General features: G+C 32.8%; 4 protein-coding genes across 11 annotated transcripts; 2 read left to right on the top strand and 2 right to left on the bottom strand.

Annotated features, from left to right (window-relative positions):
* Positions 1-894: 894 nt before the first annotated feature.
* Positions 895-2,495, top strand: LOC106357105. Of its 2 annotated transcripts, XM_013796789.3 has the most exons (2): positions 895-1,571; positions 1,659-2,495. In XM_013796789.3, exons 1-2 carry the CDS (start codon positions 1,341-1,343, stop codon positions 2,139-2,141), a joined length of 714 nt encoding a protein of 237 aa, XP_013652243.1. In that variant the 5' UTR covers positions 895-1,340; the 3' UTR covers positions 2,142-2,495. The 2 variants fall into 2 exon arrangements, with proteins under 2 accessions (XP_013652243.1, XP_013652242.2); XM_013796788.3 differs by having other exon boundaries at positions 911-2,495.
* A 2,711-nt stretch (positions 2,496-5,206) lies between these two features.
* On the bottom strand, positions 5,207-9,445 carry LOC106357104. Of its 3 annotated transcripts, none has more exons than XR_007314704.1 (3): positions 5,715-9,445; positions 5,546-5,626; positions 5,207-5,479 (listed from the first exon to the last, which is right to left on the bottom strand). XR_007314704.1 is itself a non-coding variant. In XM_022689591.2 (3 exons), the coding sequence occupies exons 1-3, from the start codon at positions 6,261-6,263 to the stop codon at positions 5,474-5,476; spliced, it is 636 nt and encodes a 211-aa protein (XP_022545312.2). In that variant the 5' UTR covers positions 6,264-7,571; the 3' UTR covers positions 5,207-5,473. The 3 variants fall into 3 exon arrangements, 2 of the variants coding, with proteins under 2 accessions (XP_022545312.2, XP_013652241.3); XM_022689591.2 differs by having other exon boundaries at positions 5,715-7,571; XM_013796787.3 differs by having other exon boundaries at positions 5,207-5,626; positions 5,715-7,573.
* Positions 9,446-9,587: 142 nt separating this feature from the next.
* LOC106357101 (adenylate isopentenyltransferase 1, chloroplastic-like) lies at positions 9,588-22,292 on the bottom strand. The gene has a single exon (XM_048735902.1). The coding sequence runs from the start codon at positions 15,532-15,534 to the stop codon at positions 14,533-14,535; it is 1,002 nt and encodes a 333-aa protein (XP_048591859.1). The 5' UTR covers positions 15,535-22,292; the 3' UTR covers positions 9,588-14,532.
* Positions 22,293-22,489: 197 nt separating this feature from the next.
* Positions 22,490-26,058, top strand: LOC106452784 (B3 domain-containing protein REM9-like). 5 transcript variants are annotated; one of them, XM_048735903.1, is made up of 6 exons: positions 22,492-22,746; positions 22,826-23,103; positions 23,447-23,482; positions 25,022-25,420; positions 25,494-25,788; positions 25,880-26,058. In XM_048735903.1, exons 2-6 carry the CDS (start codon positions 22,882-22,884, stop codon positions 25,906-25,908), a joined length of 981 nt encoding a protein of 326 aa, XP_048591860.1. In that variant the 5' UTR covers positions 22,492-22,746; positions 22,826-22,881; the 3' UTR covers positions 25,909-26,058. The 5 variants fall into 5 exon arrangements, with proteins under 5 accessions (XP_013649119.1, XP_048591862.1, XP_048591860.1 ...); XM_048735904.1 differs by having other exon boundaries at positions 22,537-22,746; positions 22,871-23,103; XM_048735905.1 differs by lacking the exon at positions 23,447-23,482 and having other exon boundaries at positions 22,491-22,746.
* The last annotated feature ends 356 nt before the right edge of the window (positions 26,059-26,414 follow it).

The following is a 26,414-nucleotide window of genomic DNA, read 5'->3' as shown; positions in this document are numbered from 1 at the left end:
AGACTCAGATGGCAGCTCAACAGGCGGGCTATGAGACCCAGAAGAGGCTGAACGAGCAGATGATGGAGATGATGAAGAGGATGTACCCGAACGAGACGTTCCCGAACATTCAAGACCCGTAGTTTTTTTTTTTCCAAAAACTCTGAATGTTTTATTTAAATTTGAATATTATCTACTATGTTTTATTTTATGTTTTATTCAATTTTAATTTTAAATTTTAAAAATTTTAATTTTTAAAAATAAAATTAATTTTAAAAAAAAATAAATTTTTTCAAAATTCCGAGGGAATGGAGTTCCTCGGAAAATTCCGAGGAACTTTCTCCCCTCGGCAAATTCCGACGAACTTTAAGTTCCTCGGAATTTTCTGAGGGAAGAAGTTCCTCGGAATTTTCCGAGAAACTCCACTCCCTCGGAAAATTCCGAGGGAAGAAAGTTCCTCGGAAAAGTCCGAGGAACATTTGTTCCTCGGTATTTTCCGATAAACATTCCGAGGAATATTTCGTCGAAACTTCCGAGGATTGGACCATCGGAATTCCCTCGGTATTTTCCGAGGAATCTTCCGACGAACTTCGTGTCCTCGGAGTATCCTCGGAATTTTGTTTCCTCGGAATTCCGTCGGAAAATTCCGACGGAATTCCGAGGAATTATGAATTTCCGAGGAGTTATTTCCGAGGACTTTTTTCGTCGGTATGTCCTCGGAATAGCGTTATTCTGACGACATACCGACGATTTTTTCCCTCAGTATCCCGATGTTTTCTTGTAGTGATATAATCAATCAAAAAGATATATTTTTCATCGTTCAAACAGTTATATAAAATTAACCAAAGTCGGTTAGATTCGACTCATCATTAACAGTTTGATTATATATATCATTTGTTTTATATGAATTATGCTGAACACATCAACAATAATGCATGTCCCATAAGCTATGATTTTTAAGCATCTTTTACGAACAAGGACAAACATAATATGAGTATCTTTATATATTGGTTTGTGCAAATAGATCAAAATCTCAACATTACTTTAAAAAAAAATTAATTTGCTCTTTAGTCTTTACCTCCTCTATCTTTTGTTTAACTGGTTTTCTTCTTTTTCTTGTTGTTTTATTGTGAAACCAATAGTGTAAACAACACCTGATTAATCCTTCCATCTCATATTGTCTCCTCGTTATCTTTCTCATTATAAGACAATCTACAAAAGAAAAGTTGAAGCTGCCATTTTTGACTTAAGAATGTTCATTTATTTTTCTCTACACCTTGACTTGAAATCTTCTTCGTTCTGCATTCTTTAACGCTCTTTTCAGATCATCAGAGGGAGAGAGAGAGAGAGAGAGAGGCTATATGGCTATTGAAGTTTGCTGTTCAGAGGCTCCTGATTCTAGAATCAGCCCAAGAAACTCTTTCTCCTATGATCTCGACTCAACGGACGGTGAAGTCAGATTAGACTCGACGCTTCTTGACTCAGGTTCGGATTTAGATTTCTGCTTTGGCTCGAGTTGTTCTGTTCAAGAAGTTTCTCCCGCTGATGAACTCTTCTCCGATGGCAAGATTCTTCCCGTCCAGATCAAGAAGGTAACCTTTCGGGTTCAAAGATCAGCTTCTCTCTCATCATCATCATCTTATTCCTCTTCCTCTTCTTCATCATCGTTCTGCAACCAGAGACCAGCACCAGAAAAGAAGATCATGAAACTCAAAGACCTTCTGTTGAATCCTGAATCTGATTTTGAAGACAAGGCGCCAAAGGGACTGTTCTTGCAGTTCAAGAGAAGCATAAGTCTCAACTACGACAAGAGCCGTAACAGCAAGGGACTAATCAGATCTCTTCAGTTCCTCTCACGAAGCAACTCCACAGGCTCTGCTCTAAACCCTAAACCTAACTTGCTCCCCAAGGAAAATCATCACCCTCACAAGACCGACATTCTTCCTAAACAAACGTCTCTTAGAAGATCATCTTCGCTCTCAGCGTCAGTCCCTTATAGAAAACCACTCGCTAGAAACAGTTTCGGTAATGGAAACGGTGGAGTTCGAGTTAGTCCAGTCTTAAACTTCCCTCCGCCGGCGTTCATCTCGAACGTAGCCGACGGATTGTTCAGCATTGGGTCACTCTGTAATGGTAGGACGAACAGGAAGACAAGATTATGAAAATCTTTGGTCTTTTGTGGCCGGACAGGAGTAACTGAAAATGTCTTTATTTTTATTTATTTTTTACTGTTTGTTGTATAATGATGGAATATCGACAGCTCATGTGAAGATTAGACATCATGTGAGTTTTGTCTGCACGAAGAATAATTGACGAACTAGACGTGTACCATGGGAATTGGAACGCCTCGTTTGATTGTACTCTCGGGTAGATTAAAATGTGTAAATAAATTGTAGATGATTGGTTGAATTGTAGACATAAACTTAGTTGTAAAAATTGTGTTATAGGTAAATGAGCTGTTGTAACTATAAATTTAAAAGGGAGGATTTACTAAAAATAACTCATAATTTGATTTTCTTGAATGCCAATATATACCTGATTGAAATGGAAAACTAATATAAACAATAGTGAAAATTACAACTAACTCTTGTGATTAACCAAAAACATCAATGTATGTTTACAATTATAACATTGAGAAATATTTACAAAACAATGAAGTCTAAAACCTTTGTGCAACAATGGTCTAAAGGTGAAAACAGAGGAAAGACAAAACAAGCTGGCTGGCTGTACGACTCAAGCGTTGATGCTTCAAAATAGTTTTGATCCCTTCTTATCGTTATGTCCAGCAAAAAAAATGAAGTCTATTTGACGTTTTTACAAAGGAAAACTAACAGACGTCATATGAAATCAGAGGAAAAATATTCACAAAATGGTCAATTTCAAATTAACATATGTATTGATCAGGATACTTCATTAAAAGTCTGTTTGATGAAGCACAATAAATTTGAAATCTCCTTCGTGAAATATATCTGAAAATTTGAAAATCAAGTGAATAATTATTTAGAGATCCACTGAGAGTTCATGTATAGTTTTCCAAGCACTTCGAACGTCTAACTTAAGTTGAATGAAAGATACATACTCGTTAATAATTAAAAATCATCAAACATGAGGAAATTCAATAAAAATTAAGAGATTTTGAGATGGAATGATAGAGGAAATGCAAGATAACGAGTAGGAAACTTCATTTAAAATATCATTTGCAAAACTGATGTATAGTATTTTTGATACATTCTAACATGTTTTTATAAGGTGTTATCTAGTTTTCTACTTTTTGAATCATTTCTGGTCACAAAAACACTATGGATGGAGATTTGGTCGATGGATGAAAAGGTTCTCACCGATAGATTAAACTGATATGGACACAAGATGAAAAAATGAGTTTGCTATGCTGCCGGTTTGATGCTAATCCACAGTGAAATCAAAAGTTAACGCATGTTTTACTAACCAATGGTCTGTGCGGCGAAAAAACAGTGTTTTGTAAGTGGAATATACATTAAAAATGGAGCGACTGCTTCATTTGGATGGGAAGAAGTGAAAATATCTATTTATCTAATTTCGATCTATTATTTCTGAAAAACTCAGGCAGCTGCCTACAGATTCTATTATCATCGGTAAGAAATTGTAGAATTTTTATGTAAATTTTAATCTATAAAAATAATAAAATTAAATAAATGAAATAAAGTTTAACCAATTATCAACGTGTGTTTTTAGATTGAATCAGTGTACTCAGAAAAAAAATCAGAAAATATACATATAATAAACTTAGCAGTACTGTCCAAGATACTATTGCTGCTCTTACCTCGGGTTTGTTTTCAAATTTTCAAATTGGTTGCTTTTCAAATAAATGTTGAAAGTATGAGAGGTTGGCTCAGTTTTTTCTTTTAGTTTCCAGCTTTCTAATACTTAGAACTGACTCCGATAAAATTTCACATAATCAAATTAATACCAGCTAGATATAACTATTATTTTCAATATTTAATGTAAACTAGGTGTTATAACTTTATTACTAATATATTTATTAGTTTAAATCAACTCAGCACAATAAATTATTATTCAGGTATTTAAAAAATTTAAATCAAACATCAAATCATTTATATATGAGAAAAACTTTCATTAGAAACATTCACATATTAAAAATATTTTAGAAAATATCTTTATGCAAATGTTTTTTCTTGATTAATATTTGATTATATTGTGTATTTTAAATTTTAATTTTTTTATAATAAAAAAATATTATTTCAAGATAATAACACAATATATAAAAATTATCTTTAAAAAAATATGATATTGTTAATATAAAATTCGTTTTTAATTATATAATAAAAATATATATAAGAATCAGATAACAACACAATATATAAAATTATCTTCTCTTTTTAAAATATGATATTATTAATATATAATTATTTTTTAATTATATAAAAAAAAATATAAATTCATTAAGAGTAACAATTACATTAATTATATCTTATTTTAAAAATCTAAAATATTATTTCAAGATAACAACACAATATAAAAGAATTATCTTTATATTTTAGATATATAATTATATTGACTTTAACTGCTCAAACTTTTAACGTGAAAGCTCCGTTGTGAAAAATAACTTCGTAAATAATAGTATAATTAGATAGATAGATATAGATTTAGAAATCTCAACTGCAAAATTTATCCGATAAGTATAAATATTATTTAATTAGTGCATTTAAATTATATATGAAATTCTCCGATAATGGAAACGCAATAACAAGATCGATTTTTAGCATATTATAAAAAGTAAAAAACACTACCATATTTGTTTTGTACGTTGGTTTGAAACAAGTAAGCTTTTACAAGTAAAGTCGATGATAACCGTTTGGTTAACTGGATTGAACCAGACCGGAAAACATAAAACCGCTAGGCAGTGAATCAGGCTCACGGAAACAATCAAACACGGAAAAAGAAAAGCACACACACGGAACTAAATAGGTCACTTTTCGTTAGCACACACTCCATGAATTAACGATGTAGCAGCTTCTTACAGAGAATGCACCCAAAAGAGAATCATGACGGCAAAAACACTCACAAAAAAGTCTTGATCAAGCGAAAATGTCATTGCGTTAGCAACTTAAACGATCATTGTTGGTAGGCAAGCGCGCTTGCAGTAATCAGACAATAGAGGGATGGTCTAAATAACACATGACACCAAAGGTCTAAATCTATGTATCTTGGATAGTCACAAAAGGGAAGATTTGGTGAAAATGTTAAATCCTCTATTTTAGGTTGTTCGTTTGCTGATTTACTGAAAAAAAAAGAGAATATTCAAACTACATCAGAACCTACATACTTCTCCCAAAATCAAATTCTAACAAAAGAAAAGCTAAAAAACAAAACTGAGAAAAGCATCTTAGGCTTCAACTTTCTGATATCAATCATATGATCACACTCCAACTTCAAGAGACTCCACAAGTCAGCCAAAAAAAAAAAAACCTCAAACCATCCATCATCATCGTCACCATCATCTCTACAGAATTAGTAAACAAATATGCATGATTACTCACAATACGAAATATAGGTCAAAAAATGTTACCTTCCCCTTCTCGGCGGCATCCGAGACATGGTAGATATCTTCAGTAACTTCCTCACTAAAATAAAAACCTGGATGCAGCATCTGTAGCCATGTAAACAAAAAAAGCAAAGATTAAAAAATAAAAACCAAAATTCGAAAAACTGTATCAAAGAAGAAGAGTTGGACAAACATTGATCTTTTTCTGAAGCGCTTTGGGACGTTTCTTGGGTCGTCGCAGTGGTGCTTTACCCATCTTAATCATATCATCTTCCACCTCTTTCTTCGTCAGCGACAAGATGAACTTGCACCTTATCGACGTATTCACTTTCTCCTCCTCGACAAACCCAAACCCTAATCCTATAAACGAATCCTCACAGTCTCCTCTTCTCTTTCTTAAGTTCAACCTCTTCACCTCCGCCGTCTCTTCCGGAGGAGACACCTCCCTCTCCGTCTCCGTCTCCTTCTTCGGCTGTTCTGCTTCATCTTTCTCGTTCGTGTCCTCTTCCTCCTCTTTGTGTTGTCTAAATATAGATTCTCTCACCGTTCTGATGTCCGACATCATCTTCTCCCTAAACTCCTCGATCCCTTCCTCGCCGCCGGAGCCACCGTGAGGTTCTTCGACCTTCACGCACCTCATAGTTTGCTGAGTTCCCCAATTCAAGTGCGGGAACCTGAAATTGTGGAGAGCCTTCTTGGTCGGTCTCTCATGCTTCCGGTCTCCCTCACCAGGAAACACCATTGATCGTCTTCTCTCTAGTCTCTCTATGTATATATCTTCTCTCTTGCTTTCGATATTTGTTGTGGATGCTATGCTGCAAAGAGAGAACGGAGAAGGAATTTTCTTTTTATATGCGAGTGATAAAGCATATCAACCGTCCGATTGTTTGACACTGTCACTACAGCCGTTGATCTTAACCCACCGCCTAATCTCACGAGATCATAGCTCGGGTTTAGCATGGGCCTCACCGTTTACAGTTATAATTCTGGGCTTACTTGCATTACAGATTTTATTTATTTATTAGGGGGTTTTATTAAGGTTAATTATACATATTGCCTTCTAACTTAACTTTGTGCATAAGGTAATGAGCATGTTAGTTTTGTAATTGAAGCAAGTACTAATATCTTGTTTATCACTGTATAACCAACAAGTCGTAGCCTGGTAATCTGTTTTTTTTATTATGGAATATTGTTTTGGTCACCTTTTTTGTCATCCATAAAATAGATTCAATCAAAAACCAAATCAAGAACTATGTGTCCATGAGACCATTGACTCCGAACACCGCGTGCAAATATGTTTATCCTTGTATTTTGAGTTTATCTGTTTAAGGTTCATGTGTGATCACGAAAATGCTGAATATTTTCTTACATCTTCTACTCTCCTCTAGATATATTTCAAAAACATGTTATTCATCTGGTTCACAACACAATCTTTGCCAATGTTTGCTATGACTCTCAAATTTGAGAAACTACAAACATGATGTTCGACTTTTTAAACTATATTAGATGATCCATAAAATATTCAATGACAAAAGCCAAAAACATCAATGTTGAGGTTTATGGTTTGCACCAGGAAAGCCGAAGCTATGAAATGATAGATCCCAAAGACTTGAGACCATGATTAACCCGGAATTCTTAGAGTGGGGTTCTTAGCGGAAGTTAAGAAATTGTTTCTTAACTTTTAACTAAAAAAAGCTAAGAACCGGTTCTTAAAGTCCTTATTTAAAAACCAGTTCTTACTTTTTTTTAGTTAAAAGTTAAGAAACAGTTTTTTAACTTCCGCTAAGAACCACATCCTAAAAACCCCGGGTTAATCATATTCTAAGAAACCATTTACTTCAATTTTTTTTTCATTCCCCTTGAATAAAACACTCGATCATTTAAATAAACAAAAGATGGCAAGTAAATAATTGTCACAACTAAACAAATATGGAACATGGTAAACAAGTGGAGAACACACGATCTCATGATTCTTGTTATGATCTTATCATGAAAGCAGAGAGTTTAGTTAAACGTGAATAACTCAAAGACTTTGTAATCCTTTTGGAAGCAAATAGAGCACAAAAGCTTCACCTTTTTTTTTGTCAATGATTTGTTTATCTTTGTTAGGAATTAAAACAAAGATTTGTTCCCATGATACGAAATTTGATAAAAGCAGAACTATATTTTGTTCATATAGGAAGCTCATGGTTTCCAAATTGGTTTTCAATGTCACATAAGAAAGACAAGAAAATTGGGTTATACATTTACTCAGGAATGGTACCAAGCTTAGGACGCCAAGCTCGCTGGAGAAGCCGCTTGCTGATTCCCAACCAAACCGGTTGTGAACTAGCAGGTGCGTTCAACTTAGCTGCATTGGCTGCAAGAACTTCTTCTTTTGTTTTCCCCTTGGGTCTCTCCTTCACTTCTTCTTCCTCTACAGGAGACGAAGAAACGAATAAGTCTCTCAGTTTGCGTCCAGCTACGTCTTTATCAGCTGCTAATGAACGAGCCTGATGAATCAGCGGCTGCTCTCGACGGCTCGGCGGTATAAGACTGAGAAGCATCTTTAAGGTTGTCTTCTTAGGACGAAACTGTACCAAAGGACTTGTCCTAGGGCTTGGACTTCGTGTCGGGCTCTGTGGAACTTCACAATGCGTCGCTAGGAACTTGAATCTCTCCAACGTCGCCATGGAACTAGGGAATTCGAAAAAATAACTTGAGTTAATAATTATGTTGCCTCGTTATTATAGCTGTTTCCAAGTGAGAATCAAACCGTCCTTTTTATTCTTTTGAAGCAGTCTCTCTTCTCAAAAGTGCGTGCATTGAATGGATATTTTGTGGACCTTAAGGACGTAGTCTCCAATGAAATTCCAAATGTGTCATTATTGATGGTCTTTGCAGAAAATTTGAAAAAGAAAAAGTGTTTTATTTATTCTGTTATTTTATCTTTTTCATGTTGTTTGCACTTTTACTTTCTTCAATGTGCATAGAAGGAATCGTTTGCTCTCGTTTTTACCCCTTCTGATAGTAAAAGGAAAAGAAATCATGTGAGAGCTGATGTGAGCCACGTGTTTCTAGGCTTAGATTCATCTTCCTAGCTTTTAAAATGCTTGTCTTCGTACTGATTTTTAGAGTGTGACAATAGTACCTTCCGTGATGGTAACTAGTAGTTAATTCGTGTGCCATTGATTTGAAGAATAGTTCTCCATAAAAATCAAATAACTAACAAACAAACACACTTTAGAGCACTTCCATCCATAGTATTTAAGAGGAGATTTCAAAAAAAAATAAAAAAAACAAGATTTAAGACTTCTATATTGGGTAGGTCGCTCAAAAGCCTGAGAACCCTATGCAACAGTTTCCAAATAGATCCGTGAGTAAATAGTGGCTTGATTATAGACGCATTTTTGGGGGGGGGGGGGGGTGTTTTGACTCTACTGAACTAGGACTGAATAATTCCGAGTTTTATTATACGACTAGAATAAGACATGCGTCTTGCGCAAGGTAAATTTATTTATTATATTTTTTTTTTATATTTGATCATTTTATTTATACATATACAATATTTTTTTTGTTATTATTATATAATTTCTTTCCGATGGATTGAATCAATTTTTATTAAAATTGTGGAACTAAACTATAATTAGTATATTTTGGATTGATCGGATTGGACATTAAACAAATTATGATACAAAAACCTTGTATTTTCCACCGAACACATTCTTGAAAAAAGTGAACATTATTGTTTATACAATTAAACTATTTTGACATTTATCTTCCATATGGTTTTGAAAGGTTTCATATCAACCATCTAATTGATACATATCATTTCAATCATTTTAGTCGTATGCTTAAGAAAAACTTATATTTTTGTAATTTAAAATCTTGTTTAAAAATTTAAAATATAACATATAAGAAAAAATCTAATATATAAGAAAAATATAATATATAAGGTTCCCTCAATTATTGTAATTTAAAGTCGTTTTAAAAAATTCAAAATATAACATACAAGAAAAACTTTATTTTTTATTATATGGTTAATGTGATTGTTTAATTTTTTAATAATATAAAATTAAACAAAAATGAATAATGGTACAAAAATTGTTATCAAATATTTATTATTCATAGTCATTATTTATCATATAAATGTTATTCATATTAGGTAATTTTGTAGTTTTTATTTAAAGGAAAAAATACTTGTCTCTTATATTATGGGTTAATATAATGTTTTTTAATAATTGGATTTGGACCAACATTTTTTCAATTGAATTTTAAGTTGCCACGTAAGCTAATTGACATTTTAATTAATTGACACCTAAGCAGAATCTCTTTTTAATTAGTACAAATTTAAGATTACAATTTTTTAAATGATCCTCAATTAGTATATAGGGAATTATGTTGATTAAATCTTTGATCGGTGAACGAGGGTATGTGGTATATATTGTTGGGTTTCTTTAACGACAAACGGAGAAAATGCAGATAGATAGTACCAAACTGGACTCTCAGTTCTACACAATAACTTCTCCCTGCTACAACTCGTACCAATCTTTCCAATAAATTTTTTATATTTCCTTCACGCAGGCCCATTACTTTGAGCCAGAGTCCACGGATAATTTTATTTCTGTTGTACATATTAATGAAGATACACACCGTTGTATACAAAACATTTCCACCATAAGTCGCATGTCGCAACTATACGCTTAAGCATACCGTAATTATTTGTTTGTCATGTGTTAAAGTTTGACTTTTAGTTATTTTCTTCTTTTGACAAAGTGGTTTGACTTTATTAAAGATGTGGAAATGTACAGAGAAGTACGTATGTGTATACATAAGAGAATGCCACAAACTGGGATTAAAAAAAAGGTTCAAAGAAGTTCGTACTTTGATCGTAGACCTTATTGTATATGGACAAAGATCGAATAATCTGATAGAAGGTGATAATTATATTTCCATTTTATGTAAAGCTGTCATTTACATGCATTTAGACAATATGGAGATAAAGTGAAGCTTCCTTTTCAATCAGAGGAAACGCAGATCGGATCAAGCGATATGAAACAAACTACATCGTGTCATAAAACCTTTTAATCAATAAACCTTATGTATGGTGTTATAGATCTCACTGGCAGAAAAAAAACTGTGGACATCAGGAGTTCCTAAAACACATAGCTATTGTAAACACCAGGCCATTCAAGCCAAAACGTTCTCTTGATTTTTTATATTAAGCTTTATGATTTACTTTCCTCAATCATAGATTACAAATAAACTTTATGTCTTGTGCTTGGCAAACACTGAATACCAGATTTAATAATCCCTCAGTTTCATATTAATTAAGTGTCATTTTAGATTTGTGCACACAGATTAATAAAATATTTATTTTTGCATATTTTCGATATAAAAACATCAGTACCCATACACATAATCATATTTCAACCAATGAAAAAATAAACAAGAAAATAAAGTTAATAAATTCTGCATCAAAATGCTAAAATGACACTTATTTTGCAACAGAAATTTTTCTCTACAACGACACTTAATAAGAAACAGAAGAAGTATAAATAAACTGATGTGCGCATATAATATAAGCCAATGATTAATATATATATATATATATTGCGTATATAAATATAAGCCACTGGAATTAATATATACTCGATCTTTGTTTCTAAAAGATCAATGTTTTAGAATTTTTACATTTTTTAATAAAACATATTAAAACTTAGCTATAAATGCGTACTTTTTGTAATTTTATATTTCTTATATTTTTAAACCATAAGATTTTAAGAAATTCAATTAATTTTCTTAAACTTCACAATTTCTCATTATTGGTTGACTAAAATTACATTGAAAATATAAAATATGTATCTTTTTGAAACAAAAGTTTTCTCTAGAATATGAATCTTTTAGGAACATAGAGAGTACAATATATGGGAGTATGGACTATTTACTCTAATTTTAACTAGGGCAATACACAATCTAACAACTACTGTGCATGAGGGGAAGAATATATGAGTTACCTAGGTACATGTGTTCATTTCTTGGATTGGAATGAAATAAATAATTACATGATCTATAATATTCAAACTTCAACTACCATATACATCAGTTTGTGCTAGGCAAACACTGAATACCAAATTTAGATATAAGTAAAATGGCGTACGTATATCTTGTCAGAGGGTTTAGATTCATGCACGGCAAAGTAGGTGTGGAACATAAAGTCATGTGAGAGATGTATGAGAATCTCTCAGCCATTATGTATCTTATGAAGAAGATTTAATTGAAGTTAAAATACTATTATAATAACTATCACCAAAATGGGGTTTAAAGTCCAAACAAATCATTACAGAGATCACTGGTCGAATAAGATCTATCTAAGATTGTCTTTTAAGATTTGGAGGATTTCGTTTTGATTAGTATTAGTTGTCATAACTGACTTCAAGTAAGTTGGTGGGCTGACTGAATCGGATATTTTCTTGCGTCTCAGGTTTGCAATTTTTTTTAAATCTCGGAAGTATTCTATAGACTTATGAGAAGCTCAGACTAATCTCTAAAAAGTATTACAGCTCACGGACGAACTCACACTTCGGATATTCAAATTAATTCTAAAACATGGTTTCATATCCGCGTTGTCACAAGGTAAACTGTAGTGGGTTCCCTTCGAACCAGTGTAACTTAGCTCACCGAAATTCGCCTACCACTAAACCACAATCAGATTTGCAAAAATATATTATTTGTTAAGATTTCATATCAAAAATTTGAAACACTCAATATTAAAGTTTAAAGCATTTTAATCAAATCATTTATAATCAAATGATTTTGAATTGAAAACCATAATAAATCAAAATTTAATAAGGTAACAAATTCTCATTTGTCGCACCAATAAAATAGTTTAGAAAAGGTAGATCCAATTCAATTTAAACCGATAAAAATATCATCTCAAGTGGTGAAATATCATCTTTAGGGGTGTGTTATGGTCCTTCATAAAATTCTGAAAAAGTGTTAATATGTATTAGATTTGAATCATCAGTCTATTCATTAAAATCTAGTTTTGAATTAAAACTCATTATAAACTAAAATTTAACACTAGTGACTCTGTATTTATTTTAGTATCTTAAATACTAATCCTTATGTTTCATAATATAAGTAGTGTTAACAAAAGGACTTTGTATTTATACTATTTGAACCAGAGTAAGGAGTAAAAAGTTGGCTTATAAGCCACTCAAATGAGATGTTTTCCATCTTTGCTAGCAAAATTGTCATGATCTTGCCATCACAAATAATATAACAAAATAAAGTGTAAACATAAAACAAAGAAATCTTGAAAATTAAGACCCAAGAATCATAAACATATATTTAAGACATGAGATATTACGAATGCATTACATGAACTGCTATTAACAGTGGCTACACAATCGTAGACCATATAATAGTGTTTAAAAAAAAACATTAAAGATCTGAATGACAACATGTGGAACAACGGCAATACGGTCCTAATATTAACAAAAATCATATAGATATATATATATATATATAAAAATATTTTTTTTGCTGTTAATTGCGGTGCGGTGTAGTGCGGTTTGTAAACATCCGGACCCCAAGTTTAAGCGGACTGTGATTCAATGCCAATCATCTAAAAGTTTAGATGAATAATTATATTATTACTTAAGCGGTTTAATGGTTTATAAATTATAATAATATACTAAATATATACCCTATCATGTATATTTAATATCATGATCTTTAAATAATAAAAAATATATTTTATTTTCATTCTTTTAAAATTTAAAATACTAATTATCATAGTTTAAAATTAATAAATTTTCTATCATTTTATAATTATATAACTTTAAGTGGTTTATAAAAGAAATTATTATTGTTTAGGAGGTCTAATGCATAAATGTCGTCTTTTTTTTTAATGCATAAATGTCGTCTGTCTAAAACTTTTAACACACTGTTATAGACAACGCCTAAATCACTAATAATTTCATGTAACTTCTATTTCAATCAATCAATTGTAATTTGTTTTCTCTCGTAACTCTGATCGCGAGGTCTATCCTTGTTGGAAGGTAAATTCATAGAGCATTTGCTCATTAAAGATTGTCAAATCCACTTACAAGGCCGTGCGTGGATACAAGCTGAGGCATAGACCTCGAGATCATCTATAATAGAATAATACACTGAAGAAACATTCACATTTATTTAAAAGTTATTCTGCTATAAAGGAAGGAAATAAAAATGAGTTATAAATACTTTTAGAAATATGTAGTTTTCGCTTGGCTGTACCCAACTAATCACTGAATCGAACTCCCTGAACCTGTCATGGCTATCAAGTCCGAAAATTTACATCAAAGAATTTTATGGCATTCTCTAGGACATTTGTTTTATCTTTTCCCTCTCTTTTGTTTCATGTTGTCCCCAGACTTATTTCACTTAACTAAATAAGAAAATCAGATAGCATTTGGGTTCTTCCAATACTATTGAGTATTGTGACTCATCGGCTTAGAGTTTCAGATTTTGTAAGACAAAAGTTTCAGTCCTATCTTTCACCATATTATTGTAAATGCTTCAGGATACAAAGGGCATTTTAGTTTCCTTCGCGATATTATTTGTTGTCAAGAAAAGAAAATAATGACGCATAGAGCCTGATACTGAGGTTTGAAAAGAAGAGAAAAATAAAAAGTAAGAGTTTTGCAATAAGAAAAAGAAAAAGGCAAACAGCAAAAAGGTTAGTTTTGTTCTGATGCTAAATGCAAAGCTTAACACTCAGTTCCTCTGTCCATGCCGTTGCTTCCACATACACACACACACACACATTTGTGCAGACTAGACAAACAAACTCCTAATTTCTAAAGATCAAAACCTTTTTCTTTCTTTTTTACATTCCAAAGACCAAAAATTTTGGAAAATAACACATAGGAAAATGAAAGGATTTTTGTATTTTTTTTTTTTGAAACATGGGATTTTTGTACATTAATTTGAAAAATAATAAGAGATCAAACCTCTCATCAAACTCGTAAATGACAAAATTGCTCCTAATCTTCCACCAACAGCCGATTCACAATCTTTACACTTGGCTCCAAAACTTGCTCCTCCCAAATCCCTCTCCACTCTCTTCTTCTTCTTCCCATCAAAACCGCTCTAAACGACGCCGTTGCATCAACCCTCTTAATATCCCAACCTGCATCTCTCAGCTTCTCAATCTTCACTACCTGTCTCTTCGCCAACCTCAACGTGTTCTCTTTGATCTCCTCCACCACCTTATCGTACGCCGCTCTCCTCCCTGAATCCCACTCTCCCTCCTTCTCCGGTGGGTACATTTTGAAGTAACCGTCAAACTCCGGTACACCAATAGCTTTCCGGATCCCAACCCGGGTCGTACTCGCTTTCACCGGGTCGTAAAACCGGGACAGCTCTTCGAACATACCCGAGCCCATCATATCGTCGACACGTTTCAAGAGATACTCGAAGAGCACAGTCTCCGACACATCTACCCATATGAAACAGCAGTTGTAACGTAACTCCCGAGAGATTGAGCTTGACCCGAAAGGGTCGATCTTCGGATCGAAACGCTCGGCGAGTAGCGCGTGGACCAATGTGTTAGATCCGCCGGCGATGATCGGAAGCTTTTTTCGGGAGGTTATATCGGAAACGGCGTTTGAGGCGGCGATACGGAAGCCTCTGGCGGTGAGTTCGCCGTCTTCGGAGGGGAGATAACCGAGGAGGTGGTGGGGGACGCCGCGACGGTCGGGGATGGTAATCTGATTGGTGGTGATCTCTAGTCCTTTGTAGAGTTGGATTTTGTCGGAGTTTATGATCTCTGAAGGGAGACGAGTGGCGATATCGACGGAGAGGCGTGATTTTCCGGCGCCGGTTGCTCCTAAGATGACGACGATTTTGTCTTTAAGGTTTTGGGGACGTGATTGGTCGTTCATGCGTACGGAGAAGGGGAAATGAGAATGTGAGGAGAAAGACAGTGACGTTGATGTCGTCGTGAAGTGGTCGGAGATTGTTGGGAGGAAGTTGAGTTCTGTCATTAAGCACGGAAAGAGACAAAAACAGAAACCTGTGTGTTTTTCTCGTGTACGGGTTTTGTTTATGTTTTTCTTTTCACTTCAATGGAGGTGGTCGAAATCTAATGCGTCACTACTTCTGTTCTTCTTTTCTGCTTTTTGGGTCTGAAGAGGGCTTTCAAATAAATCAACGAAATTCATGTTAGCAAATTTCTTTAAAAATAAAGACAGTTGCATGATTTTTATATCTTTTAAGGTTTTGTATTTAAGTTTGTAATCAGTAGACCAATATGTGAACAGAAGTATATATAGAACCTAGAAAAATCAGAAAGGCAAAGTTAACTTTCAGGTACCCAACCTTTTAGTACAAGATTATGTTTTGTACTTCTGTAATAACAAATGTGTTTGAAAGTATTTTGTGTGTTTATTGTTTTGGGCTACTTCAGTGTATTTTCATCATTTGGAATAAACAAGGACAAACTTAAACCTATTTATTTTTGGTAAAAAACTAAAAACCAAATCATTTTAAATCACTCTATTTTGGCGATGATACATACCTTTTCCAACGAAACTTGAATCTGGGACTCCTTACACATCTATTAACTTATTAAGTAACTTCAGAGTTTTAACCACTATATTAACTCTTAGTAGTTCTCTCTTTTCTCTAAACCTAAGAGTAGTATTAACTTATAAGCAATTATCTAAATAGTTCTCTCTTTTCTCTAAACCTAAGAATTCTTCATATCTAAAGTTTGTATGTTTCTTCCGAATACCGAAACACATCTTAGGACTCGATAATTTTTTTTTTTTTTTGGTAATCAAAAACTGGAAAGGATGCATATATAGTTCTTTACATATAAATTTAGATACTGCGCGAGACTAAACGAACTCTCTGCCATATATTATATCACAAAGGAAAGAACTCTGCGATCTAGCTTGAGACATATGCGTGATTCGATCTTCGTATTACGAGAATCGATAGTTTATATGGACTTTTACACGATACCAAGTCATAGTTACATAATTCACTTCAACTGCATGTTCTCACACTTGAACAAACCTTGTTGATTTGTTATCCTATGCACCGTACAAACACAACGCCTTGGGAATACTATATGCGCTTACGTTGAAGCAAAGATGATTTCTTTTGTTTGGTCCGAGAGGCTAATAATGTCGACGTATGCTACTATCATCTTACTAGATAACTTCTCTTGTGGGTTACATTTTTCTCTAAAATAGAGAAACTATGTACCATTTTTCTCTATATTGAAATACAAAATAATATATAGGATTCTTTAAAAAGTGTAGAAATGGGTAAGAAATAGTTCAAATCTATTAATTATTTTATAAACTGTATGCCAGTGTTTTCACAAAGTCAATCCAATACGAGAAATTATATTGCTTATTAACACTAATCAGGTTTTCTTTCTTTTTTTTTCTTTTTTTTTAGGTTTTCTTATTTATATAAATAACTAAAACTTTCCTTTTCATCTACAATTTACATTATCGCCAACTATTATATGATATTATCAAACCTTAATCCAACTAGACTGAAATTTTAAATTCATATAGCTTACAAATTATATGAAATAATACCAAACTGGTCTTTTTATGTCAACTGATTCAGATGGATCCGTAATTTACGTATACACAAATTGTTTTTATATAGCATTGAAAACCATAGTTTTTATATATGAAAATACATTCTGTGAAATTTAAATATGAATATGATTAACCAATTGTTGAACTGGCATAAGGTTTAAATTCTCATGCACACATGCATGTCTAAAATTGTACGGTCATATCTTGATGATCTTATATGTGAATTCTTTAAGTTTATAATGACAACACCCGGCGGATTTGAAAAAAGAAACTACAATGACAATGGCAATGTCTAGGGTAGATTTTGTTAGTTTCATATATGCGTACTTTTTCTTGAAACCTATATACATGTGTGTTTAGCGTCAGACTATGATTAGTGATTGTACGGCGAAAATTTAATTATTTGAAAACTTTCACAAATAATTTGACAATGACAAAGAAAAGTTGGACAAAGCCTCCACTTGGCTTCGGCACAACTCAAACGCTACTGTGCATTCATCATTCAGGACTGTATTGTACCTGTATGAAATTAATGTTAAACAAGTGGCCCTAATCATGATTAAGTGCCGTAGATCTTGTCTCTTCTGGTTATGAAAAACTAGATTATAATCATTATATAGTCTGTACTTTCGTTTTAATATAATAGTTTTATAATGACACAAGATACATCGAATAATTGCATATTGTATTAAACAATCAGTCATCAGATTATGCAAATTAATGTAAAAAGTATTAAGAAATATTACTGAATATCTGACTTTAATTTCTAAATCAAACGGCACAAAAAGACGATCGACTTTAATTTCTACAGTTATTCAACACTCTTTTTCTTTTAACATTCCACCATATTATATTTCATCAACCTAATCATTCAATACTCATTTTAATTGTAACATCTATAATAGTTTTGTTTAATAAAATTCAACACTATATCCACAAATTTTTATATATTACTACATATAATAAAAATCAGTTAAAATTAAATTTAAAACTTAAAAGAATTATTATTGCATTTTATTTCACAAAAGATGTTTAAAATACGAATACAAATTTATTGAAGAATAACTAAATAATTTTTAATGTTTTTTTCAAATAAAATGAATTTCTCAATAAGTCGACGGCCTTACACCATTGAAATACTTCTAATAAACTAGCATACGTATAGGATACACCAATGCTAAAACCTTTTCTCAAGAGATCTTCCAAACTGTTGGGGTCCTTACTCTGGATGGTCTTCCCCAAATTTTTATAGAATAACAAAAATAAGAAATCCTGATATGATAATATAAAAACAGATTTGGTTACTATCAAAAATCTTCAGTCACCAATAAAATAAAAATTGTCATGGTCTTATCAATTTATAATATGATGGAAAAATCTTGTTCATGTTTTGATGCACTTTACTCACAGAGTAAACACTTGATGTTTGGCTCCTAAACCACCAAGTGTCTTTAGTGGACTTCACTTTTGTTTTTTCAACATGTTAGAATAAATCCAACCAAGTTTAATTCACTTCACTTTTTATCATTTTAACATGTTCATTGCACTTATTTCACAGTTGAATAACAAAAATCAAACTTATAAAAGAAATCGAAGGGATTAGACAAGTATATGCGTACAGATATTTGATGCTACATGAAACAACACAAATGATGTATACAGAAAATCAAACTTAGTTCCAATGAAATCCAAGCTTATTGGATCAAGGATTTAAGAGGATTTCATTTTTTCTAAATCCCCTCCATCTAACATTTATAAATTCTATATGAAACTCAAGCTGACTGGATAAGACATTTGTATAAGTTCTCTTAAATTCAAGTTTGTTGAAAAATATAAATTTGTCAATAAAATCTATCAAATGATATTTGCTGGATTTGAATGATATTATGAAACTTTTTTAAAAAAATAAAAAAATTTACATCACAATTTTTTTTAAAAAAAAAATCAAACTATTTGAAATGAAAAATATATGTTTTAAAAATCGATTTTAAAAACTTTTTATATATTTCATAAAATGATAAAATATCAAATTATAGTAAATAAATATCCAAAAAAAATTTAAAAAAGTTTCAAAACACTCTGATTTTTTTTCAAAAAACCTTTAAACTTCTAATAATTTTTTTTAGGATTTACTCAAGTTTGGATTTTTTTTTGGATTTACTCAAGTTTTGGATTATCTCAAATCTTTGATTCAATAAGTCCCACTTAGTTTGATCAAAAAAAAATAAGTCCCACTTAGTTTGAAAAGAAAAAAACAAGACGTGCTTACTTCATATACGGAAAAATGAGAAACACGAGTGGGCTAGTTACAGATCCCGTGGTCCATTTAGTTACACTTTGATCCTCAGGTTTATCTGGAAAATTGGGCGTAGAAGCCCAATGGGCTACTCCAGAAAAATAGTATATGATTTATGATTGTTTTTCTGGCTATATGATTTAATAGAAAAAGTGTTCTTTCTGTAATTAACATTATCTGGAATAAAAAAAAAAAGAGTATGTATCCAAATTGGACGTATTTATGAAAGTCGATATGCTCATCAAGTGGGGGTGTGACACTGAGGGTGGGTAAAGGGACCCATAAATCAAAGGCAATATACGCTGACGATATTCATTCATTATGGAAAGAGTTATAATCATTTTGGCTTTAATTTTCTTAGTTAAATTAACAATTCGTTGGTTCAAAATAAGTACACTTGACAAGTGCCGCGTCGCATGGGAATATGAACAACTCAATAGCATTCTATTCTATTGTAAATTTTAGGATCTTTTTCTTTTATGATATAAAAGTAAATTTCAAAGAACTAAAATTTTGCATCATTTAATATATTTGTTTGCTTAGTAGTGCTGGCATCATTTGTTGATGTAAAAATGAATATAATTTCCTTATTTGCAAACTTTTCAGTCTCCTAAAGAAAAGCTCATTCTAGTCGATCGCACAAATAAAAAAACAATTACAGTAACAATCTGTAATTAGTACTTTAGTAGTATATACTGATATTAAAGGTGACCTTGAAACGTGGATCGCTAAACGCTTACTGTTCTTTTTTGTCGACAAACGTTAAATTGTTCAAACATGAAACTAAGTCCAAACGCTGCAAAAAAAAAAGGTCCAAACAAGCCTTTTCTATCGTACACGTGCCTTATCTCAACGCGAGTAGTTTGACGAGTTCGCGTGTGACTGAAGCAAAGCATTTTGCGTTTGAGGCGGTGAAGCTGATATTTTATCAGTAGATATTTTTTTGTTAAATAACACACAGAAAGTTGGAGAGAAAAATAAAAGAGCATTAAATTTTTTATTACAATAAAAATATTCGAGAAGATCGCATATACCGATGAGATTTCTCATGTGAGCAAGGGGACCGCTAACGTGGGTATATGATATAACAAATTGAATTAATTGTTTTATATACTATTTTATTAATTTCTAAACAGCAGAAATAAAATAATAATTAAGGTATAAGATCTACTGTAAGGTGCCTCCCACACTCCGTCCCCTGCCTTTATCCATTGTTCACCATAACCATGTCGTAATAAACATTTTCTGAGGAGATCTACTGTAAGATGCCTCCCACACTCCGTCTCTTCCCTCCCTCCAGTGTTCACAATAACCGTGTATAAACATTTTCTAATATCTTCCTTTAATTTAATTGATTAAGTGGTGGAACTAAGATTGATCGGAAATGTAAAGATAGTGGGAACTATTTTTTAGTAATTTATTATTTATTCATTCTTACACAAGATCTATAGTTTTAAATATTAAGCGTATTCACATGTCTCAATAATAATTTATGTTTATTTAGCAAAAACTGCGGTGTACATGACAATTATGATTAGTAGAGTACTTCCTCCGTTCCACAAAATAGACTTTTTAATATTTTCACACATATTAAAAAACACATTAAATTTATATGATAAACATATTATTTTCTGTAATTTTTAATAATTTTTAACCAATAATAATTAAATAAAATCAATTAATATTTTTGAAGTTTACCTTTCTCATAGAAACACACAAAAAATATATCTTTGTGAAACAAATTTTTTTCTTCTAAAAAGTCTATCTTTATAATTAAGGATAACATTTCAGTTTAAATTTGGATTCGGTTTAGTGTGTTTGAATGTAAAATGTTTTTAATTAAAATCAACCATAATTGGTTTGGTTTAATTTTTATTCAGTTTGGTTAAGTTTGATTTTAGTTTGATTGGTATTCGATTCAATTTAGTTTAATTTAGTTTGTGTTTCAAAAATTTAATCGAATTAATTTTGGTTTTGTTTTAATTGGATTACAGAACATGTATAAAATATAAATAAATCAACATTTGACATTAACTAATAATAAAATTGGTTTTGATGGTAATGTCTAAGATTTTTGTTTCTAATTTTATAATTAGTTGTGTTTTCATTTATTTAGAAATAAAATATATAAATTTATGTTTAATTGTTTAGGTTAGAAAATTAAATATAATAAATATAATTAATAAACAACTCACTTTTGGTTCGGTTTGGTATAAAATCTTCAACCAAATGAAACATATATTTTGGTTTGGATCGTTTCAGTTCAGTTGGTTCGTCTTTATCCCTATCCATAGTACTTTCTCATATCAAACAAATATATTAAAAGTTTTAAAATAAGACGAGAACAAATGGAACATGGTAAATATAATTGTAAGAATTCTGATTTTAAAATTACAGTAATATATTCTTATAAAACCAATTAGTTTTAATAGATAAATTACTTTTTATTTTAATAAATTAAATAATACAAAATTAATCATTTAAATTAATCAATAATAAGAGTTAATAACTTATATTATGTCTTCATTAAACTTATAATACAACATAGCCGTCAATACTAAACCAAAAATTAAAAAAAAACATCAAAGCCAACTCCCATAAAAACTCAACTGTATTTTTTCTTTGAGTATATTAACAAAGTTAGTTTTGTGTTTTTTTTTGTGGGATTATTCAGTATATAGTTATATACTACCCTAAATATAAGTCTTTCATTCCCAAAAGTGATATAGTATAAAATATTGATAATCTCTTTTGCAAAAAAAAAAATATCGATAGTCACTGAAATTGGCTAATTTCTCCTCGCTAATCTGGTCATACTAGGAATATGAAATCCTTTGTAACATACTAACAAATATATTCTTTCTAGTTCTTTTTTTTGTCAACTCTTTCTAATTCAATTGTCCGAAAAAAAAAACATATCTAAATTTTCTAAAATACACATATAAAAATAGTTTTTATCAAAGTCATATCCAGACCTAGGAGGGCGCTCTTGCGGCCGAAGACCTAACCGCATTTCTTTCGGTTGATATTTATCACAGAAAAATATATAATATGATTTTAGAAAAAATAACAATAAAGTAATAAAATTTTGAAATGACTTTTAATAAGGTAGTATGGCCCTATAAATGAGCAAGGCACTGCTTCATGGCTCGTCTCTCTTCTCTCGCCTAACACTTACCACACACTTTCACGCCTTTCATCATCCTCCGTTCTCTTCCCAAACTTCTTTTTTCTTCTCAGTTAAATTTTTTTTTCTGTTCTCTTTTCAAATTAAATCTATGTTCTAGCTCGTATCACCATAGCTCTCTGGCAATAGAAGTTGTACAGTTAAGCTTAAGGTAACCCTTAGATCTGTTAATCTTTGTTTTGGTTCAGATCTATAATAATATAATCAACTAATACGTTACATATGAACAGGTAAAAACAAATTTTCGTTTAATTTTTTGGATCGATAAAAAAAAGGAAAGAAAACGATGAATCACTGGGCGGTTCAACCAAACGCTTTCGCTGCCGGTGGAGATCTGAGGAACTCCGTGTCAGTGGTGGAAAGAGACCAAACTGTTGTCGTTTGTCCAAAACCACGTCGTATTGGTCTCCGTAACCCTCTCCACCATCCATCTCGGTCTCTGCGCTGTTACAGCCACCAAGTTGAATCCAAGGCAGAGACTGATATCTTAGATATCATTCTGACAAAGGTATAATCTATTTTTGTGTTCTTGTTAGGTGAAGTCTGTTTATCAAACTGGTTACGTACGTCTTGGTAGATCCGTAGAAAGTCAGTTTCTTGATTATTTTAATTTTTAAAAATGGAAAAAAAAATAGAGAGTATAATCGTGTACGGTTCTTGATAATTAAAAAACATGTGAACTTTGTTGAGTTTGAGACTTGTCTGAAACTTTAATTAAAAAGCCAGGAGATTTAGATTAAGACGTATCGAGTTAAATCCTTACAGCACATAAGTGGGGCCCAGTCAGCACATTCACGCGTCATCATAAATTTTTACAAATATATTAAAACTCTTGTTGTGGTTCATGACAGGATGGTTATGGTACGGAACAAGTTCATCAAACGCAGGTATTAGACTCGCCGTCCCCGTTTTTATGTGGGTCGCCGCCGAGCAGAGTCGCTAACCCATTAACACAGGATGCTCGATTCAGAGATGAAATCTCTTCTTCGCCGATCTCGACTCTGCTGGGCCAACCTCCCTCGTCTCCTTCTTCTTCTTCCTCTGGGAGAAAAGGAGGATGTGTTAGAGGCAATTTTGGTAACAGCCCAGCGGTCAGGATCGAAGGGTTTGATTGCCTCGATAGGGACAGTAGAAACTGCAGCATCCCTGCCTTGGCTTAGAACCACCCTCAGAGAACTACACACACTCTGTTGAATTTAACTTCACAAAAACCAGTTAGTGAGTCGTACATAATGTTGTTAAATGATATGGAGATGTGTGGAATTAATCTTTGAGGGAAGTTGAGAGAGAGAGAGAGTACGAAAGATCGACCATTTGGAGTTTTTTTTTTAATTTTCTAAGAGTGTAAATAGGTAACGGAGTAAGCAGTTTTCTTGGGTTAAGTATGTAGTATTTGTGGTCATTTTGTAAAGTATTAATATCTGGAAGGTCAAGTTCTCTTCTATGGTTATGTAAAGAGCTGGAGATAGAAGAGGATGGTATTTTGGGTATTTCCGTTTGTAGTTTTTTTTGTTGTTGTTGGAGTGTCGGTTACGAAGATGAGGAAACAAATTTGTACAAAAAGAAAGAATTCAAATGATATAAAATATTTACTTTGAAAGTGAATCTTTATTACTTCTGAGACCATGCGCATTGAGGTATCATACGGGGTTCACGGGCTCGAGTTCATAGGCCCAATTGATTAAAAACACATAAAAAAAGGGTTTGTTTCGCCGAACCGGGCCTTACGGTTGAACTCGTAAGGGGCGGGTTCAAGCCACGTGTCCTCCTCTCAGTGGCTTCTCCTTTCCGCGTTGGCGAGAGAGAAAGAAGGGTCTCGGCGTCTTGATTCATTTCTCTCATCTCCGTAAAAGCTAGGGTTTTTTTCTCTCTGAGGCGATTCTCTGTGCGACCTCCATCTCCGGCGGTATTCTCCAGCAAATCCACTCTGGTTTCTCTTCTCCACCTCTTAGGTGAGTATTGAGTTGAACGGTAGAATTCTCCACCTCCTCTCCATCTTTTTGTGTTTCGGTTTTAAATCGATTTGGGGATTTTTTGTTTGAGGGTTTCAAAATCGATAGAGGGTTTTCGATTAATTGATGTAAATCGGCATGCTCGTTTCATTAGGGTTAGTTTCTGTGAAATTTCAAATCGATAGAGGGGTTTAGAGGTTATATTCACTTCAGTTAGTAACTAAGTAGTGGCTCGTAGTAATGACCAAAGCGTAAACTCGTTGGTTCTTGGTTAGATTTCTAGTCGGAATAGAGTCGTTGTTACCTTGGCCATACGATAATAGGACCATACTTTAGGCGATGGATTGCTTCCATCGAGCCACTCATGTAATAGCGGTAGAGAATAATTTGGATGATTCCGGTTTTGACTGAACCGGGACATGTCTTTCTCATCTTCTTTGTTTCTTACATGTAATTGGAACTCGATTGTTGCAGATGGAAACTCCCCGAGAACCTCATTTCTTCAAGCCTCTTCTTCCTGGTTTTCACAGTGGCGTGGCAATACCACTTGACTTCTACTCAAAACACATACAAGGGGCTGAGATCAATAAACCATGGAAGCTAAGATCGGACGCTTCGGATCAAATTTGGGAGGTGATCCGAGAAGGCAGGACACTCACCAAAGGTTGGAAAGAGTTCACCGAAGCACATGATCTTCGAATCGGTGACATTGTCATCTTCAAACACGAAGGAGACATGGTCTTTCATGTGACTCCTTTTGGTCCTAGCTGTTGTGAGATTCTGTGGTCCGACGCGGATGATGCTCCTACTTTCTCATACGACTACTGCTTCTTGGCTGAGGTTACTCCTACAAATCAAAAGGACGACAAAATGGTGAGTAAAATTTAGTTATTCATTGTGTGATTCTAGTACTGCTTCTTGGCTGATGTTATGTATGTGTTTGTAGTTTCTTCCTGTGGAAGCTATGAGGTGTGGTGCTTTGAACCAACAATGCAAAGAGGTCAAACTTGTCAACAAGGACGGAAAGTCATGGACTGCGCGCTTCGGATTTAGCGAATCAGACGGCGCATATTACATCAGCAGAGGGTGGAGAAAGTTCTGTCGTGATAACAAATGCACCAACGGAGATTTGTTTGTGTTCAACGTGGTTGGAGACGGGACGACAACTCCATTACTGTGTGTATGTCCGGAAAGGAAGGAGTGTACTGAACTACTGATCAAGCACTTCAGCAGAATCGATGGTAAGTCTTCTCATTTGACTTGTTTGTGTTGTCTATATCTTCAATGTTACTACTTTGCTTCTGCTTTAACTTGTGTTCTCTTCTTCTACAGGTAGCATTGCTTCTACCTCACGAAATTAGATGGCTCTTTTGCGGTCTTTCCTCTCTATCATCTTAACTTGTTTCCTTTTGTTTCATTAGCAACTTATCAACTTATGCATTTCGGTTTGTAAAACTTGAATGGTTTTTCTATGTGAACTTTTATCCTAAGTTAAACATTCTCGAACTTAATTCCTTTGTTGAATGCGTAGACTGATCATCGAACAAAATGTTTCTATGAATTGAATTTAAGTTAAGAAACAACATAAACTCCAAAACTCTAACATAGCTTTTCTACATCTGAAAACAAAAACCAAAATATTAAAACATATCTCAAAACCAAAACTTAAACTCCAAAACTAAAACATAGGTTGAATAAAGTGTTTTCATAAATTTTATAATATATTTTAATATTTTATTCATGTATTCTGAATAATTTTAAATTTAAAAAAAAATAAAAAATATTATTATTTTATTCCTATGAACTCTTTCTTCGGGTTCACTAATGCAGAAAACAACAAATTCGGGTTCATAACTGTTTATGGGCC

This window comes from Brassica napus, chromosome A7, assembly GCF_020379485.1.
Source record: "Brassica napus cultivar Da-Ae chromosome A7, Da-Ae, whole genome shotgun sequence".
NCBI classification, from domain to species: Eukaryota; Viridiplantae; Streptophyta; class Magnoliopsida; order Brassicales; family Brassicaceae; genus Brassica; species Brassica napus.
This window is presented reverse-complemented; position numbering and strand designations above follow the sequence as displayed.